The sequence below is a fragment of the Oncorhynchus tshawytscha genome, linkage group LG04 (genome assembly GCF_018296145.1).
Source record: "Oncorhynchus tshawytscha isolate Ot180627B linkage group LG04, Otsh_v2.0, whole genome shotgun sequence".
Classification (NCBI taxonomy): domain Eukaryota; kingdom Metazoa; phylum Chordata; class Actinopteri; order Salmoniformes; family Salmonidae; genus Oncorhynchus; species Oncorhynchus tshawytscha.
This window is the reverse complement of record NC_056432.1, coordinates 29,954,212-29,973,474: the sequence shown is the minus strand read 5'-3', so window position 1 is coordinate 29,973,474 and position 19,263 is coordinate 29,954,212. Positions and strand designations below refer to the sequence as shown.

The 19,263-nt window shown below is 40.7% G+C and overlaps 2 protein-coding genes across 2 annotated transcripts in view; one reads left to right on the top strand and one right to left on the bottom strand.

Moving 5' to 3' along the window:
* Positions 1-431: 431 nt before the first annotated feature.
* LOC112245911 (vacuolar protein sorting-associated protein 33A) lies at positions 432-10,939 on the bottom strand. Its single transcript, XM_024414099.2, has 13 exons — positions 10,789-10,939; positions 10,471-10,536; positions 10,155-10,282; positions 9,830-10,016; positions 9,573-9,689; positions 9,277-9,451; positions 8,905-9,101; positions 4,166-4,292; positions 3,867-3,934; positions 2,800-2,937; positions 2,542-2,679; positions 2,072-2,240; positions 432-1,085 (listed from the first exon to the last, which is right to left on the bottom strand). The coding sequence occupies exons 1-13, from the start codon at positions 10,888-10,890 to the stop codon at positions 892-894; spliced, it is 1,806 nt and encodes a 601-aa protein (XP_024269867.1). The 5' UTR covers positions 10,891-10,939; the 3' UTR covers positions 432-891.
* Positions 10,940-11,405: 466 nt separating this feature from the next.
* Positions 11,406-19,263, top strand: part of LOC112245910 (rabphilin-3A) — a 46,406-nt gene continuing 38,548 nt past the window's right edge. Inside the window, exon 1 of the mRNA XM_024414097.2 lies at positions 11,406-11,731. The gene's annotated coding sequence lies outside the window, so the exon portion shown is untranslated. The remainder of the gene's footprint in view (positions 11,732-19,263) is intronic.

Below are 19,263 nucleotides of genomic sequence, written 5' to 3'. Positions count from 1 at the left end.
TCAAATCATGGACCTTTATGGGATAAGATATCCAGACAGCAGAGGGCGATTATCGGCTGATCGGGAGGCCTGTTATTGGGCTAATTTAATTGATCATTGAGAGAGCTGGACTGCTGAAGGCTGACTGGGCTCACAACCTTTCCGCTCCACTCCTTTCCTCCTTGCCTGCATCATTCTGACCCATCTTAATTTTCTTCTACAGCATAAACAACCTATAAAGTAACAATACATGTATCCTAATTAATCGTTACCAAGGATTTTAGATCCTACATGTTGAAGGTGGAAAAAGGAGGTGCTCCATAGTGTAATGAAGGTGCAGCCAAAGTCTGCTGTACATCAGACATTTGGTCACATTGTAGAGTGAAAGGATACATGTTTACATGGTCAGTGTTTTAGAGACCTGAGGTTAACTCTGGTTATAAAAGCAGTACTAAGCTGTCAATTACACATTTTATTTACAGGATTTTTTACACAAATACTGGAAAGGAGAGAGAAAAGTCCTATACTGTACAACACAAGATATGTTGAAATCACTAATAAACAAAAATAATAATACAAACAACTACATTTCAGCCTCTGTATAAATACAGTATTATTTTTTTACAAAGATCTTAGAACCTTTCATATGATCATGCCCCAAGTAAGACGACATATTCTTGGCTCCATACAGTGACCACAACAGGTGACAATGGAGAACTATATTTAGCAAGCTGTGAGAGTTGCAGAGGAAAGACGTTGACAATTGAGGAGCTGACTTCTGGTGAGCTCAATCAGACACACCGGCAGAGAGCTGGAATATGGACATTAAAAACAAGCGGCAAGGTCTTTTGTTCCGAATATTTGTTGGGTCCAGCAGTGCATCTGTTCCCCCTGAGGGGGCAGTCAGCAGGCTCAGGAGGCCTGAGCCTCAGGACGGTCCATTAGGGATTTGATCCAGCTCGTACCATTGATGAGCTTGGTGGTGGCAATGATGTATTCTGTGCCACCATCCTCCATCTGAGACAGGAAGCGCAGGGCAGCGATTTCCGCATATGTCACCCCTCCCAGAAAGAACACCAGTGTGGTCCTGTTCTCCCCCTGCTGGCCTGTGGGTGGGGAAAGCACAGTCAAACAGAGTGGAGATCAAAGGGTGCACCATTCTCAGATGGTGTCTCAGGGGGAGTTGGGATATGGAAAAAAATACATTTCCATTTCACACATACGTATAATACACACTTGTACATGTATGAAACAGGACAAATATAAGCACCCACCAAATTATCATTACCATTACTTAGCAGAATATGTTTGTTTTGACCCAGATCATTGGGCTCACGAGTGGCGTAGAGGTCTAAGGCACTGCATCTACATTCCCTGGTTCTAATCCAGGCTGTATCATATCCGGGCATGATTGGGCGGCGCACAATTGTCCCAGCGTCGTCCGGGTTTGGCCGTCATTGTAAATAAGAATTTGTTCTTAATTGACTTGCCTAGTTAAATAAAAGCCAACATAAAAATAAAAAAAATGTCCCCACCCACACACTATTCTCTCAAATCGCAAACAAACTCCGCCCTCCTCCTGCTACAACAGGCTTGTTTATTGTCAGTCTTCCATTATCACCTTTCTAGAACAAAGACATGGCAGACATGTAAGATCATGTCAACTGTCTAATACCCAAACTCAGTTCTAATAACATTGCATGGTGTGAAAGGCATCTCACCAAATTATTTATCTTCATGTCAATAAGATGTCCAAACTGACCCTGGAGTCAGTAACCCACAGTTTAATGCTTAAGATGAGGGATATTCCACACCCTGGTCACCAGTGCCTTTTCCCCTCCTCTTTCATAAACAAATACATGTACACAAACAATTACCCAGACAGACACACACTTAATGGTAAGGTCCAGTTTGGTTCACTGTGTACAATAAATCAACTGCTGCTCTAAGACATCTGACAGGACAGGGAAAAAGCCCATTCTTATCTACAGCCAGCAGATCACCACACCGGTGATCATTCACCCTGCCTGTCAATAGCTCAGCTTGTTGAGCAAGAGAGTAACTGGCTGCCTTGGTCTCCTGCAGTCCTTACGCTTCTTATGGAGACCAGCAGGCAGCTGTTGTCTCTCCTCAAAGTGTGGACCAGGGAGCATCTTCAGAACCTCCTCGATGCTGCGCCAGCCGGGCCTGGCCAACACCTGGGTCAGACGGATGCTAAGAGGAGCATAGCCACTGTACACATAGGAGATGTCGTTGGGGTTCTGGATGAAGATGACACACACAAGCTAGATATCAGTACAGACAATACTACATACAAATACACATCCCACTCTCACAGTCAGAGGAAAAACTACGCATGTGACTTTTGGGAACGTTGTTGAACAAAGACATTTTTTTCTCTCAACTTTCTTAATGAGAAAAACAACTCAACTCCATTATTGTGCAATTACTAAGCAATGACTATATTACTAACGTGTCACTAGAATAATTACAGTGTTGTTAGTGTTAATCCCCATCCCCTCTCCCAGACTGCATTATGTCTCTCTCATGGGATTCATTCACCTGTTCGTTGGCATCCTCCATCCAGAGTTTGAGTGTCTTCCTGATGGTGGGGTAGTTATTCCTGGTGCTTGTCTGGGGCTTCAGAAGACCTGTCTTCTCCAGGTTGTTGAGGGTAAGCATGTGTTCATATCCATAAGTCTGGAGAAAAACAGCACAGGTCAATCATGTTGCCACAGTAGCATTAATCACATCTTCAAAATGACCATCACTCGTTTAAAACCACTGACTTATTGTAATGTAATCAGAAAAAAAATGCACCTGCAGAATCTCCCTCTTGTAGTAGTCCAACAACTTCTGTTTGAGGCCATTGTTGCAGACCGACTGCATACAGACCAGCCGCAGGATTTTGATTAGGGGATCCTTCTGGGCGATGCAGTCCTCTATGTATGTGTTAACCTGTGGAATGGGAAATAGGGGATGTTGATTAGCAAGACTAGAAATTAGTGCGCACGCACACTGACACACACACGGCCCAAAAATATATTTATTTAGTGAAGGCAGCTTTCAGGGTCGACCCTAGCTTTTTGGGGGCCCTAGGCAAGAATTGGTTTTGGGGCCCCTCACCTCGCTGGTAAAACATTTAAGTGAGCCCCCTCTACGCCCATGGTTTTAAAGCACATTTGGTGAAATTGTACACATTTTGCCATGGGGCAGAGAGAAAATGTTGCCGTTTTAAAGCAAGTTTCCGATAATTCTACAAAGTTTGCCATGGGGTGGAGAGAAAATGTTCCAGTTTTTAAACATGGCATAACTGAACATACCATAACTGACTTATGCCATGTTCATATGATATCTGAGTGAGAGTGACTAACAAAATCAGGGCCACTGGGCACATGCCCTGCATGCCTGGTCAGTAATCATACGGCCACGAATACTACAAGGTGTAAATAGCCTCTCAAACAAACTCCGCCCTCATTCTGCTACAACAGGCTTGTTTATTGTCAGTCTTCCATTATCAGCTTTCTAGAACAAAGACATGGCAGACATGTAAGATCATGTCAACTGTCTAATACCCAAACTCAGTTCTAATAACATTGCATGGTGTGAAAGGCATCTCACCAAATTATTTATCTTCATGTCAATAAGATGTCCAAACTGACCCTGGAGTCAGTAACCCACACTGATAGTCACATTGAGACATTAGAAGAGAAGAACTGGTGATGCACTACTACATTTCAACATTCCACCTTGTGTATTCTACTATTCTAACTCTCAACAGTAAGTTCCTAAAAAAATGTATACTTTGTTTGCGCCCCCCCAGCAGCAGCTTACAATATTAGAGCGAACCACATGTCCATCAAGCACTGAAAACATTGTGTACCTACCTTGTCTGTATCGACTCCAGTCATAAACTCCTGCTCCACTGTCAGGTTATCAAAGAAGGCCTCAGACGCTGTATCAGAGAGAGAGAATATTCATTTACCTCCGTTACAGAGTATCAACAGCCGTCTTACTCTAAACTGTATGCCACACATACATGTCATACTGATATACTCTACCACATTCAATTCTATCAAGATCGGATTATACTGTAGGTATATCTTGTATCAGGAAGAAAGACAGATAGAATGGAGGGGTGTTAGTTGGACATGAAAGGAGAAGGAGTAAAGGTTGTTTTTCTCACTGGTGATGTCCTTAATGAGTTCAGCTATGGAGGTGTGATTGGCCAGCGAGCTCCGTGCTGCCTGCATGTGGGGCAGCTGGGACACAAACTGCTTTATCTCGCCCACTGTTTTGGCACTGTGCCGCTCCTGCAAAACAAATTCAATTAAATAACATTAAAACACTGGGGGAAAAGTTGACAGGTCAGTCGTAGACAGTTTAAAAATCACACATTACCATGAGTCAGATACTGGATGCTGGAGGTTTGAAACAAGGAAAATGTATGATAGATTTTTAATAAGGACTGTGTAGCGTAACATACGGATGATGTGAAATGTGAGAACCGTTTGAGATGACTACAATCACGTAGGAAATTACAACAACAAAAAAATCAACCTCTCAACTACACAATAAACAGACATTAAGCTCAAAGCAAAGATGTTGGGATGATTTCAGATGAAACATATCGTATAGACTGCTGCCATGTAGGCATACCAGTAGTAAGAAAAGGGCTTGTTTGCTGGAGAACAGCTGATGCTCTCACTGATACAATCATCAAACTAGAGAACATAAACTTGGATTAGGAACAGGTTTGGGCAGGACAGAAATGTAAGAATACATCAACACCCACCGGTGTGGGACGTCAGCCTAATTATCACATGCAAAGCATCCAGTGACAGTTATGATGCCAAAAAGTCTCATGCTGACAGAAATGTAGGCCTGTAGGGAGATGACCTAAACACAGTAGAAAACGGCTTTTTTTGTTGCTCTTATCTGACATTCTTGTGTCATAAAAATGTTGTTTTACAGTCTTAGTCGATAATACTGTAAGCTGGCTTTACTTTTTCCCACTGGAAATCCACCTTCTGAAATGTCTACCTGGCACATCGAAGGTGATTAATAAGAACACAAATTGATTTGATTAGAGAAATCGGTAGCCTATGTAATTACATTTACATTAGAGTAGTTTAGCAGATGCTCTTATCCAAAGCGACTTAAATGAGCTTTAGAAAAGAGTTGTCATTTTCAGCCTGTACCTGATGAGCTCAACAGTACTGAATGGGCTTATGCTGGACCTGAATTTTCCAAATTGAGTCGGGTCCGAATCATGTAACAAACAAAAAAAGACCTTGCATATCTGTTCGACTACTAGTGCACCTTGGACTCCACTACTACGTTCTCTAAATCTCTCTTCTTCTCAGCAGCGAGCAGGCACAGGCACCAACAATGTGTATGCTGTGTGATGACATGAAGAATGATTAATTGATTGAGATATACTGAAGTAAGTTACGTTAAGACAGCTAAAAAAATGACACGCTCTCACAGCTCGATAGTGGATATTTTATACCAGGCTACTATAGCCTAATAGGACTAATAATAATAATAATACTTAGTAGGCTATTACAATGATATTCATAATAATTGTAATACTAATAATAACAATAAGAAGACGATCAAGAAGAGGAACAACAAGGAGGGTAGGAGCAGGTGCCAAACAGGTGTCAGTTGAATTAAATTTGTTACCGTTTGGAACAGTGTAAACAACACTAAAAACACATTTTAAGAAATCCCAGAGTCTGTTCTAACAAAAACTAGTTTTAAAGCCTTTATTATGTATTGCAAAAATTCTAAAAACCGATGCATTTGTGAGATGCGATTGCTTTAGTCGACATGTTGTGGAGCTCACGGAATCAGTTTTTACTCAAAGACAGGAAACAGCAGCAGGATCTGTCTAATTTCTGAAGCTATATGGATGTTTTATAAAGCCTGTCACATTTAACAGTTGTTGATCATAAAGGTGAATTTTCCTGTATCCTCGCTTTTCTTTCATTTTTTTGTGACCAACATTTTTATCAGTTTGGATATTTTTATTTTTCAGAGGGGGGTTACAGGTACAAAAGCAATCAAATAAATGCCTACAAAGATAACCCAAACCCATTCCCGCCACACCCGGAAACCATGCTTCCCACTCCACCTAATAACACTAATGTTAGAACTTCCAATAGTTACTGTATCCACTTCTTAAAATGGATGAGAGTGAGGTGGTTGCCATCTTAAAGGAAACAATCAGTACGAGAATGCCATTTTGATTCCCAGTTACAGTTAAAGTCGGAAGTTTACATACACCTTAGCCAAATACATTTAAACTCAGTTTTACACAATCCCTGACATGTAATCCTAGTAAAAATGTATAGTCTTAGGCCAGTTAGGATCACCACTTAATTTTAAGAATGTGAAATGTCAGAATAATAGTAGAAAGAATGATTTATGTAAGCTTTTATTTCTTTCATCACATTCCCGGTGGTCAGAAGTTAACATACACTCAATTAGTATTTGGTAGCATTGCCTTTAAATTGTTTAACTTGGGTCAAACGTTTTGGGTAGCTTTCCACAAGCTTGCTTTTAAAGTTCTGCCCACAAATTTTCTATGGGATTGAGGTCAGGGCTTTGTGATGGCCACTCCAATACCTTGACTTTGTTATCCATAAGCCATTTTGACACAACTTTGGAAGTATGCTTGGGGTCAATGTCCATTTGGAAGACCCATTTGTGACCAAGCTTTAACTGACTGATGTCTTGAGATGTTGCATCAATATATCCAAATAATTTTTGCGCCTCATGAAGCCATCTATTTTGTGAAGTGCACCAGTCCCTCCTGCAGCAAAGCACCCCCACAACATGATGTTGCCACCACCATGCTTCACAGTTGGGATGGTGTTCTTTGGCTTGTAAAGCCTCCCCCTTTTTCCTCCAAATATAACGATGGTCATTATGGCCAAACAGTTCTATTTTTGTTTCATCAGACCAGAGGACATTTCTTCAAAAAGTATGATCTTTGTCCCAATGTGCATTTGCAAACTGTAGTCTGGCTTTTTTATGGTGGTTTTGGAGCAGTGAGTTCTTCCTTGCTAAGCAGCCTTTCAGGTTATGGTGATCTAGGACTCGTTTTACTGTGGATATAGATACTTTTGTACCGGTTTCCTCCAGCATCTTCACAAGGTCCTTTGCTTTTATTCTGGGATTGATTTACACTTTTCGCACCAAAGTACATTCATTTCTAGGAGACAGAACGCGTCTCATTCCTGAGCTGTATGATGGCTGCGTGGTCCCATGGTGTTTGTACTTGCGTACTATTGTTTGTACAGATGAACGTGGTAACTTCAGGTGTTTGGATATTGCTCCCAAGGATGAACCAGACTTGTGGAGGTCTACAATTTTTTTTCTGAGTTCTTGGCTGATTTCTTTTCATTTTCCCATGATGTCATTTTCCAAGCTGTTTAAAGGCACAGTCAACTTAGTGTATGTAAACTTCTGACCCACTGGAATTGTGATACAGTGAACAATAAGTGAAATAATCTGTCTGTAAACAATTGTTAGAAAAATTACTTGTGTCATGCACAACAGACGTTCCAAATCTATAGTTTGTTAACAAGAAATTTGTGGAGTGGTTGAAAAATACATTTTAATGACTGCAACCTAAGTGTATGTAAACTTCTGACTTCAACTGTACATTGTTTTATTAATTTTGCACCAAATAGAAATTGTGTGAGCAATAATAGGACCAAAGTGTAGTTTACATTGTTTAAGGTATATATCAGAGAAGACCACCTCTTCCAGACACCATATTTCTCTATATATTCAGCCCGGTGGCAGAAGAATCTTGTTTAAACCAATTTAGGACGGGGCAAAAAGCTAGTGGCTGGAAATACAATTTGAAGTTTGGTATGGAATCTTCCTACGTCTTTCCCTCTTGTAAATTTGTTAATTTTATCCGGGATCATTTACCTTGCCATATACATTTTATAACCACACTATGAATTTTATCCCAATAGCCAAAAGAGGGAGTGCCATGGGAAGCATTGAACTACAGAAATTCAGCCATGGCAATATATTAATTTTGACAATAGATATTCTACTGGTTAAAGCAACTGGAATATTATTCCATCTACTGAGGTCGGATTTAATTGATTTGAGCGCTCTGTTAAAGTTTCTACCAATGGTTTCATTTAAAGAAGGAGATATTCCCAAATATTTAAAATGGGAAACGATTGGATTCTATAAGTAGAGATAGAGTCCTCCATAGGGGTCTTGAGAGGCAGTAGGGCTGATTTGGTTAGATTTATTTTACAACTTGAGATGGAGCTGAATTTATCTATGACCTTCAATGCATTTCGATGCAATTGAGATACAGTGTCTAGATATCGTAAAATATCTTCTGTGTATAATGAGATGAAGTGATCAGTAGATTTTAGAGATTGACGAATTGCCTGGGCCAGCCAGAAGTTCCATGGATAATAAGAATAGCAGTGGTGGAATACAATCCCCTTGTCTGCTGCTTCTAGTGATTCTGAACGGAGCAGATTAGATATTGCCTGTTATAACTATGGCTGAGGGATTGGCATCATATTAATGAAATTGGAGCCAATTCCCATATGTTCCAAGAAAGAAACCCCTCGCCTTTCTAAGACAAGGACTCGTCTCTTCACTCCGCTGCCGCTCGCCTCCGCCACATTGTTCTCAACATCAGTTTAAATCAACATATTTTCAAAAACCGATGGCTTTTTTTCGGGTTCATAAAATGTCTGTGATGTTGGACGGGGCCTGGGCTCGGGCTTCAGCTCACCAGCCTTGGCTCAAATTGTTAAGTTGAAGACAACTCTAGCTTATGTGGTCTGGCATTAGGACTTATCTGAGTGGTTTTCAAAAGTCGGTCTGCCCTGTCTGTGTGTGTCTGTGAGTGTGTGTTGGGATGAGGCCAACCTCAAATGCAGCGGAGATGATCTTGGCCTTCTTGCTCAGTGCAGCCCCTACGCCATTGAAGTTTTTGTCCCGTATCTCAGCATACAGCTCCTCTGCTGAGTTGAGCTGCATCTTCTTGGGCTCCGTGGGCAGGTCTTTACCCGCCTCACCCTGCTTCTTTTGGGCAGAAAACTTCTCAGGAGGCAACTTCACATAACCTGTTTGCAGACGCATGCACACAGAATAGACAAACATGCAGACAAAGGTCACAAAACCACATACACAAATCGACAGAAACCTCTCAAGATGTCTGTATTTGAATCTATATGTCATTGAATGTCTGTATTTAGCTTATTATTGATTTTTCATGCATTAACAGAGGCCCATTCTCACCGTTGGTAATTCCATAGACTTCGTCAATGAGGCCCTCGTATGTGAGCTGTGTGGCCAAAGGGGTGAGCAGGTCTACATTGCGGTCCAGCAGCAGCAGTGAGTCAAACACAGGTAGGATCTGAGTCTGGCTGCCAGCAAACTCCCTTTTCATCCTAAGCATCATGTTAGCTACATGCTTCACAGGAAAAAGACACTAGTTTAATTTCCAACACAATGCATTTATCCAAGAGTTGACTGTTTGTTTTAAAACAAAATGTGGACATTTAAACTCCAAATGAACCCTTTCCAATACTCACCCGTGCACACTCCCCTTTCCCAAATATCTGGGGGATGGTCCCATACAGAGCCTGGAGAGTCATAAGGCCCTTGGCAGTGTGGTACAGACTTGTCTGGTCACTTTCCAGATAGCACTCCTAAAGGAGCCAGGCGGGGCACATGAATGGGTAATTACACCGTACAATACAAAATATAGCTTTGTACCTGAGCCTTACTGGGCATATGCACACACTGGGATGTGTGTAGTGTCTATGTGCATGTCCCTGTCCTAACCTACCCTGAATGCCCCCTCGGACTCCATGGAGAGCAGGTCTCCATCATAGGGGATGAGGTCTAGGATGTACTCGTCTATGTTGATAAACGAGCCCAGGACCCCCTGCTCTTTCAGCCGCTGCTCACAGAGCATGCTCCGCCGTGGCACAAACAAAATGTGGAAATCACGTGGGGAATGCATCTTATCCTCACTGCAGAAACACACATTGAACACAAGAGATACGCTATATGAGGGTAAGCAAACCACATTCACATCCACCCATATGCAATACTGGCTGCAGCATTACTCCAAAATCAATACAAGTGTTTAGTGCCAGTGAGATACTGACCTGATTACATTTTCAGCTATAATATCCATCAGCTCAAGCCTGGGACGGACAAAGAAGATGATATTTTTCACGTCAGCAGCAGGGAGACGCCCCCCTTTGAGGGTGAACATCTTCTCCACCTCATGTTCCTGGAGGATATAAAGAAGACACAGATCTGTCAACAACCAGTTTGGCATTTTGCTCTTGCTGTAATGTGAGCCTTCTAAAGCCTATGCAAACACAAGCATTCATTGTTGCTTTTCTGTCAGACCCCCTTATAAAAGTGTTACTGTAGGTCTACAGTACACACAGAAGTACACATTTTAGTCAGTCTTACCTTCAACAATGAATATTGTGCTATCAATCCAAAGGGTCCAGTCAGGTATTCATCCCACACAATAGCCTATGGACAGTCAACAACCATTTTTGAAACATAAACACTATTTGAGGTCCAAAGTTGACACTTGAATCCACTGCATCTAACTGCTAGCTAGCTAACGTTACTAACTATGTGGATTACTATGTACCACAACAACCCCATCATTGTTTATGTGGATGATAGTTTAGCATGCTAGCTAGTGTTGAACAGAAACATTCAGATTAAAACAAGGTAAATGAGTTTGTAATTTCTAAACTTTTAATCCAGACGTTTTACCTTGCTTCCTCCACATTTGTCCAAAAACTCACGGAGCTCCTTCCGCGCTGCTTCCCTCAAAATGTTTAAATTTACTCTTCCATATGATAAGTGCGCAGACATTTTTGCACCGACTGTGTAGGGAGTGTCAGGTGACTTCTAGTGGTAAAGTGTGTGTGTGCACCATGTGACCTACAAGAGGTCGTCTCTGAGCTGTAATAAATATTCTGTCCAATAGATGGCCTTATATATACACAATGAATCCTCAGTTATACCGCAACTGTAAAATCAGATGCGGTGAAAGGCATTTAGAGACGGGCAAACCATTTAACATGCACAAATCAATTTAGGACCAAAAATCGAGGATAAAGTGTGGCAATAGTATAACGATGTGCCTCGACAAAATGTTGTTGATGACCATGGCCAGTTGATTTAGCATATAAAACACAGACATGTAACTAATGTGGCCTTTTGATGGAGGGAAAACAAAAACTTCATATGTTACCCCGATCTGCAGGCTGATTGAGCATCCATGAAAATAAGGTTGACGTCTAGGCTATTAGACCGTTTAACTGAAAGTGTTTACTTTCATTGGGCCAGTGTAGCCAATCAATTAAATTGTACGTTGAAATTTAGAAACACGAAACGAAGACTAATTTAAAGTATAACCAGGTAAGAGTCCACTACTTGAGCATCAATGATAGCCTACATGGATGCAGGGGTCTCCTTCCCAGGGTACCAAGGGCTTACCCCTGAGGAGAGGAGCCCACGCAGGGCGTATAGTGTGGAGATTGGTCCTGGCGACTGTGTTATAGGAATTGAGAAGCACCCCTTGACAACAAAAAAATGGCTTGTGACAGGCGTTGCATGCGCAATGAACGGTTTGCGGTTGATTCCAGTACAGTATAAAATTAGTCCGCATCATTCCCTGACATCTTCCTTCAATAGAGGGCTGAAATCTCAGGTAGGCTTGCTACGGTTTTCTAAAGGTCTGCATCTATTGTAAGCAATAGGCTACATTTCACGTATTGCAGTTCAGGGTGCATCAATTAAAGATTTTTTTTGTAAAATGCAGTTACATGAATAAAATAACATTATGTATACATATGAGGACTGGCTGGTTCTAAATCACAGATACTCCATCACTTATGATGAAAAATGTATAGAGCGCTGGGCTTCAGTTTATTTGAATAATCTCATTGAAAATGTATTTGAAAGAGAAAAGTATCGAATTGTATCACATAGACCTATGGTATGCAATATGATGCTATCTGTATAAAAATTACCCGATGGATCAGAGTTTTATCTAGATTTTTGAAAATGTTCCCGAAGACGAGGTTGAGTGAATAGATTGCGTTTTATTTCGTAGCTGTAACAAATGCTTTTACTGAGGGAAATTACTTGATCACCAATAGAATGCTATTCCATAGAGCCTACTAAACAGTAAGCTTTACTGACGTCATTTTATGCTTAGCATATGTCACTTCAATAAAACTGATATTACAGTCTGTCTGTTGTAAAATACATAGGCTAATGATTACTTGCCGTATTTACATTTCTTATCCACTTCATTCATGGATAATGTGGTCCATTAATAACCACTGATGGTGGTAAAGCTTCCTGTAGCCTCCATTCCTCCATCAATGTCTACACACCCCTGTGCAGTAAGTGCCTCTTTACAATGAGACTGGTGGCAGACTACAATTCATTCTCTCAGGTCTGGATGCTTCCTTGTTGCAGTTGGGTTGTGGGAGAAGAGCCCTGGTATGTTATTTGGGAGATACTGTGGTTGCAGTAAGCTTCCTCACATCTCATCCCTGGGCGTTGCTGCAGGATTTGAGAGAATCACATCAGTACTTGATGTGCCACCGCTCCAGACCTGACTCAAATCATGGAGATTGATTTTAAGGCTAATGCTTTCCTGATGGTTGCACCATTGTTAGTCAGCTGATGTTTGGTACGTGATGTTTTAACCTCCTCCCCAGAGCATATTGAGAACGGGGTTGGGTGGCCAGAGTTATCTGAACCACAACTGTATTGAGGTTAAAACCAATCTAGGGGAAACACGGACTATACTGAGAAACCTTGAAATTATGATAGTACTCCCAATACCACCATCCCCAACTCTTGCCAAAGTCTTGAAGCACGGGGATTAAATGGAGGAGGGGAGATAAGACTGAATGGACTGCTTGTGATATCTGCAATTGCCTCCTCATATATGAGCAACCACCCATAGCAATTGGTTGACACCCTTGTGCTCTGCCCCCCCTGCTTCTCTCACTACCACACTCTATGTGCATAAGCTGCTGCAGAGAAAGAGAATGGAATGTGGAGAGAGGAGTAAAAATGTCTGTGAAGAAAGAGGGGGATTAAGGAGGGGTGATTAGCTTCACACCATATATATATACCATATATATATAATATATATATATATGTATATATATATATATGTATATATATATATATATATATATATATATATATATATATATATATATATATATATGTATATATATATATATATATATATATATATATATATATATATATATTTATATATATATATATACAGTGACAAGAAAAAAAATATATATATGTGAACCCTTTGGAATTACCTGGATTTTTGCAAGAATTGGTCATGAAATTTCATCTGATCTTCATCTAAGTCACAGCAATAGACAAACCTAGTGTGCTTAAACTAATAACACACAAATTATTATTTTCTTCTCTATATTGAATACATAATTTAAACATTCAGTGTAGGTTGGAAAAAGTATGTGAACCCCTAGGCTAATGACTTCTCCAAAAGCTAATTGGAGTCAGGAGTCAACTAACCTGGAGTCCAATCAATGAGACGAGATTGGAGATGTTGGTTAGAGCTGCCTTGCCCTATAAAAAACACTCACACAATTTGAGTTTGCTATTCACAAGAAGCATTGCCTGATGTGAACCGTGCCTCGAACCAAAGAGATCTCAGAAGACCTAAGATTAGGAATTGGTGACTTGCATAAAGCTGGAAAGGGTTACAAAATTATCTTTAAAAGCCTTGATGTCAATCAGTCCATGGTAAGACAAATTGTCTATAAATGGAGGAAGTTCAGCACTGTTGCTACTCTCCCTAGGAGTGGCCGTCCTGCAAAGATGACTACAAGAGCACAGCGCAGAATGTTCAATGAGGTTAAGAAGAATCCTAGAGTGTCAGCTAAAGACTAACAGAAATCTCTGGAACATGCTAACATCTCTGTTGACTAGTCTACGATACGTAAAACACTAAACAAGAATGGTGCTCATGGGAGGACATAACGGAAGAAGCCACCACTGTCCAAAAAAAACATTGCTGCTTGTCTGAAGCTTGCAAAAAGGCTCATTGATGTTCAACAGCGCAACTGGTAAAATATTCTGTGGACAGGTGAAACTACAGTTGAGTTGTTTGGAAGGAACACACAACACTATGTGTAGAGAAAAAAAGGCACAGCACACCAACATCAAAACCTCATCCCAACTGTCAGGTATGGTGGAGGGAGCATCATGGTTTGGGGCTGCTTTGCTGCCTCAGGGCCTGGCCAGCTTGCTATCATCGACGGAAAAATTCCCAAGTTTAACAAGACATTTTTCAGGAGAATGTTAGGCTATCTGTCCGCAAATTGAAGCTCAACAGAAGTTGGGTGATGTAACAGGACAATGACCTAAAACACAGAAGTAAATCAACAACAGAATGGCTTCAACAGAAGAAAATATGCCTTTGGAGTAGCCCAGTCAGAGTCCTGAACTCAACCCGATTGAGATGCTGTGGCATGACCTCAAGAGAGCAGTTCACACCAGACATCCCAAGAATATTGCTGAACTCATACAGTTTTGTAAAGAGGAATGGTCCAAAATTCCTCCTTACCGTTGTGCAGGTCTGATCCACAACTACAGAAAACATTTGGTTGAGGTTATTGCTGCCAAAGGAGGGTCAACCAGTTATTAAATCCAAGGGTTCACATACTTTTCCCACCCTGCACTGTGAATGTTTACACGGTGTGTTCAATAAAGACATGACAACATATAATTGCTTGTCTGTTATTAGTTTAATAAGCAGACTGTGTTTGTCTATTGTTGTGACCAAGATGAAGATCAGATCAAATTTTATGACCAATTTATGCAGAAATCCAGGTATTTCCAAAAGGTTCACATACTTTGTCTTGCCACTGTATATGTATATATACAGTTGAAGTCGGAAGTTTACATACACCTTAGCCAAATACATTTAAACTCAGTTTTTCACAATTCCTGACATTTAATCATAGAAAGAAATTCCCTGTCTTAGGTCAGTTAGGATCACCACTTCATTTTAAGAATGTGAAATGTCACAATAATAGTAGAGAGAATGATTTATGTAAGCTTTTATTTCTATCATCACATTCCCAGTGGGTCAGAAGTTTACATACACTCAATTAGTATTCGGTAGCATTGGCTTTAAATTGTTTAACTTGGGTTAAATGTTTCGGGTATCTTTCCACAAGCTTCCCACAATAAGTTGGGTGAATTTTGGCCCATTCCTCCTGACAGAGCTGGTGTAACTGAGTCAGGTTTGTAGGCCTCCTTGCTCGCATACGCTTTTTCAGTTCTGCACACACATTTTCTATAGGATTGAGGTCAGGGCTTTGTGATGGCCACTCCAATACCTTGACTTTGTTGTCCTTAAGCCATTTCCATCCTCATGATGCCATCTATTTTGTGAAGTGCACCAGTCCCTCCTGCAGAAAAGCACCCCCACAACATGATGCAGCCACCCCTGTGCTTCACGGTTGGGATGGTGTTCTTTGGCTTGCAAGCCTCCACTTTTTTTCTCCAAACAAAACTATGATCATTATTGCCAAACAGTTCTATTTTTGTTTCATCAGACCAGAGGACAATTCTCCAAAAAGTACGATATTTGTCCCGATGTGCATTTGCAAACTGTAGTCTGGCTTCTTTACGGCGGTTTTGGAGCAGTGGCTTCTTCCTTGCTGAGCGGCCTTTCAGGTTATGTCGATATAGGACTCATTTTACTGTGGATATAGATACTTTTGTACCTGTTGTGGCAGGTACTACGTGTCTCCTTCCTGAGCAGTATGACGGCTGCATGGTCCCATGGTGTTTATACTTGCGTACTATTGTTTGTACAGATGAACGTGGTACCTTCAGGCGTTTGGAAATTGCTCCCAAGGATGAAGCAGACTTGTGGAGGTCTACAATTTTTTTTCTGAGGTCTTGGCTGATTTCTTTTGATTTTCCAAGCAAAGGGGCACTGAGTTTGAAGGTAGGCCTTGGAATACATCCACAGGTACACCTCCACCTCCAACCTCGATGTCAATTAGCCTATCAGAAGCTTCTAAAGCCATGACATAATTTTCTGGAATTTTCCAAGCTGTTTAAAGGCACAGTCAACTTAGTGTATGTAAACTTCTGACCCACTGGAATTATGATACAGTGAATTATAAGTGAAATAATCAGTCTGTAAACAATTGTTGGAAAGATTACTTGTCATGCACAAAGTAGATGTCCTAACCGATTTGCCAAAACTACAGTTTGTTAACAAGAAATCTGTGGAGTGGTTGAGTTTTAATGACTGCGACCTAAGTGTATGTAAACTTCCGACTTCAACTGTATGTATATATCCAGAGAGAAGAGGGGTGGTCATGGAAGAGGTAGAAAAACAAATAGAGGAAAGAGCCAGATAAGTGCTCTGCAAGCGAACTGCATAATTTAAAGCTGGCAGATACAAGGCAGATGTACCAAAATCCACCCCTTAGGCACAGTTCAACATCTAGTTTTGATTTACATTCAGTTAAGTTGTCAACTAAAGCGACTTCCACATGAAACCAACAAAACAATTCACCATATCTCATTAGATTTAGGTAAAAAGTTGGGTTAAAAAAATGAAATTACTTTTTTCAAATCCAATCAGTTTGCCATGTTGATTCAATGTCATCACATTGACTTTTTTGGTTGAAATGACATGAAAACAACGTTGATACAACCCGTTTTTGCCCAGTGGGCAGTATCTTTGGGCTTGTTTTCATGGTTTCCCTCTTAGACCATACACTCTTAGGGGACTTGTTCTTATTCAATTCTATTTCTAGCCCTGCTGGAAGGCTATCAGGCTGGAGGCATTATTTGGGTTGAAATGCAGGCTCAGGGTTTTCCCCATCACACATATACGGAACATAGAGCCGGTATATCATTAGTAATTAGTCATGTGTTTTGGACCCCTTGTGAGGACACACTATTTTCCCTAAGCCCTAACCCTAAACCTAACCCTTACCCTAACCTTACTCCTAATCCTAACCTTAACCCCAAACCCTAACCCTAGCTCCTAACCCTAAACCTAATTCTAAACCTAAAACACATTTTAACCTTAACCCTAAACCCCCTAGAAATAGCGTTTGACCTTGTGGGGACTAGCAATATGTCCCCAGTTGATAAAATGTTTGTTTGTTTACTCTTCTTCAAGTATAGTTAAACATGTCCATACACACACACACACACACACACACACACACACACACACACACACACACACACACACACACACACACACACACACACACACACACACACACACACACACACACACACACACACACACACACACACACACTGTGCTTGATTGATCAATCACATTGTTTTCTTCTGATCACCCTGTTACCATGGTCACAGTTGGTAAAGGTAGTTCTGTTCCTCTTCTTCATGTTCTTTGGAATCCATTTTGGAAAAAGTTAAAAGCCTAAACTCTATGATTGCTGTACACAGTTTGTTGATTTGATAGCTTTGTGAATGGTTATGTATGTGAGTGTGGCTTTGTGTCAAAAGGGAGTCAGATGTTTTGAAGTGTACTTCTCTGAGGATCATCAAGGCGTGGGATCAGGATCGATTGGCAGAGTGGGTTCCCCTGGACACTTGTTATCAGAGCTCTCCAAAAGCAGCCATAGTGATGAAGAGAGGGGCCATTGATGAGACAATAACTCCACAGTCCACCCAAGAGAGAGGTTTAGAATCAGAACTGGCCATATATTTAGCCTGGATTGGATGGGGGTTGAATATGTGTTAAGTGGCTCACACCCCAATAGAGAATCAATAAATACAATTATCAGAAAATTAACAGAGGATAACAGGCCCTCTTGTGTTTCCACTGGCTCCATCTCTCTACCCTTTAGCAGCATAGAAAGACCAACCTGCGCTGTGATGATGGAGAGGACCACTGCTGACCCCAATATACAGTATCACCAAATGGCAGGTCATTAAGAAAATGTGCTCATCAAAAGGCTTTCCTAAGGGAGTTATTGTAGAGAGGGGGTGAGTGTAGAGTAGTTCTGCCTAAGCCTATTAACAAGTCAGTGACCAAGCGGCTTCCCATGCAATAGTACGGCTGAACCTACCTTTTATATCAAAGGGTGCATTATCCTGGGTTTTTAAATATGCACTATGCAGAAATCGCACTGCCATCTCATGGTTACAAAAATTCTAATAGTTTGCCTAATTTCGGTGTATGTGACAAAACAAGCATGTATAGTGCAGAGAATAATTTTATCATCTAAACCGCTGTGGAATATATTTTACATAACCAAAAATATTGTATTTTTAGCTGTTTGAAGCTGGTGTACAAAAATCAAAAGTAAAAGAAGCAAAAACAAAACGTAAGAACAGGAAGCATAGAAATACCACACATAGAACAGATCTACCGCTTCTTAGACTTGCTTTCAGTGAGAATGACAGATCTATAACACACATTTATATATGAATTTAATTGACTTGCCCATAAAGTTAAATAATGCAGCTTTAACTACAGGTACATATTACCTCAATTACCTCGACTAATCGGTGCCCTCGAACATTGACTCTGTACCGGTACCCTCTGTATATAGCCTCGCTATTGTTATTTTACTGCTGCTCTTTAATTATTTGTTACTTTTATTTATTTATTTTTAAGGAATATTTCTTAAAACTGCATTGTTGGTTAAGGGCTTGTAAGTTAGCATTTCACTGTTGTATTCGGAGCATGTGACAAATACGATTTGATTTGCCACTACCATATGAATAATACTCAACCTTAGCATGTGGAATCACTTTTTGGAATTTATATTTTTCTAATTTTTTTATTTTTCTATACTGGTCCCCCATGGGAATTAAACCCACAACCCTGGCATTGCAAGGACCATGCTCTACCAACTGAGCCACACGAGACCACAACACAACATTTCACCTCAAGAGGGATGTATCAGGGTCAGAATTGAGATGCTTAAACTGTCCCTAGACCCCTGCCCCTCCTATCTGAATAGCAGAATTCTAGATGGTCTTTCGGTATGGGTTATTTACATTTATTTAACCAGGTTAGTCTTGTTGAGATCAAAAATATATTTTTCAAGGAAGACCTGTGCGTGCGAGTGGGCTCTTTGTTAGCAAACAGACCTGTTAAAGACACTCAGGTAGATGGTACCTGCTAGTTTTCTTGCGGGCCAGAGGGAGTGTCAG

What these genes read in the sequence shown, in the direction of transcription:
- LOC112245911 (XM_024414099.2), bottom strand. Translation starts at nt 10,890, where the DNA reads ATGTCTGCGCACTTATCATATGGAAGAGTAAATTTAAACATTTTGAGG. An exon ending in ACAAATGTGGAGGAAGCAAG is followed by an intron (nt 10,537 to 10,788) that starts GTAAAACGTCTG and finishes GACTGTCCATAG; the next exon opens with GCTATTGTGTGGGATGAATA. An exon ending in TCATCTCCGCTGCATTTGAG is followed by an intron (nt 4,293 to 8,904) that starts GTTGGCCTCATC and finishes TTTGTTTTGCAG; the next exon opens with GAGCGGCACAGTGCCAAAAC.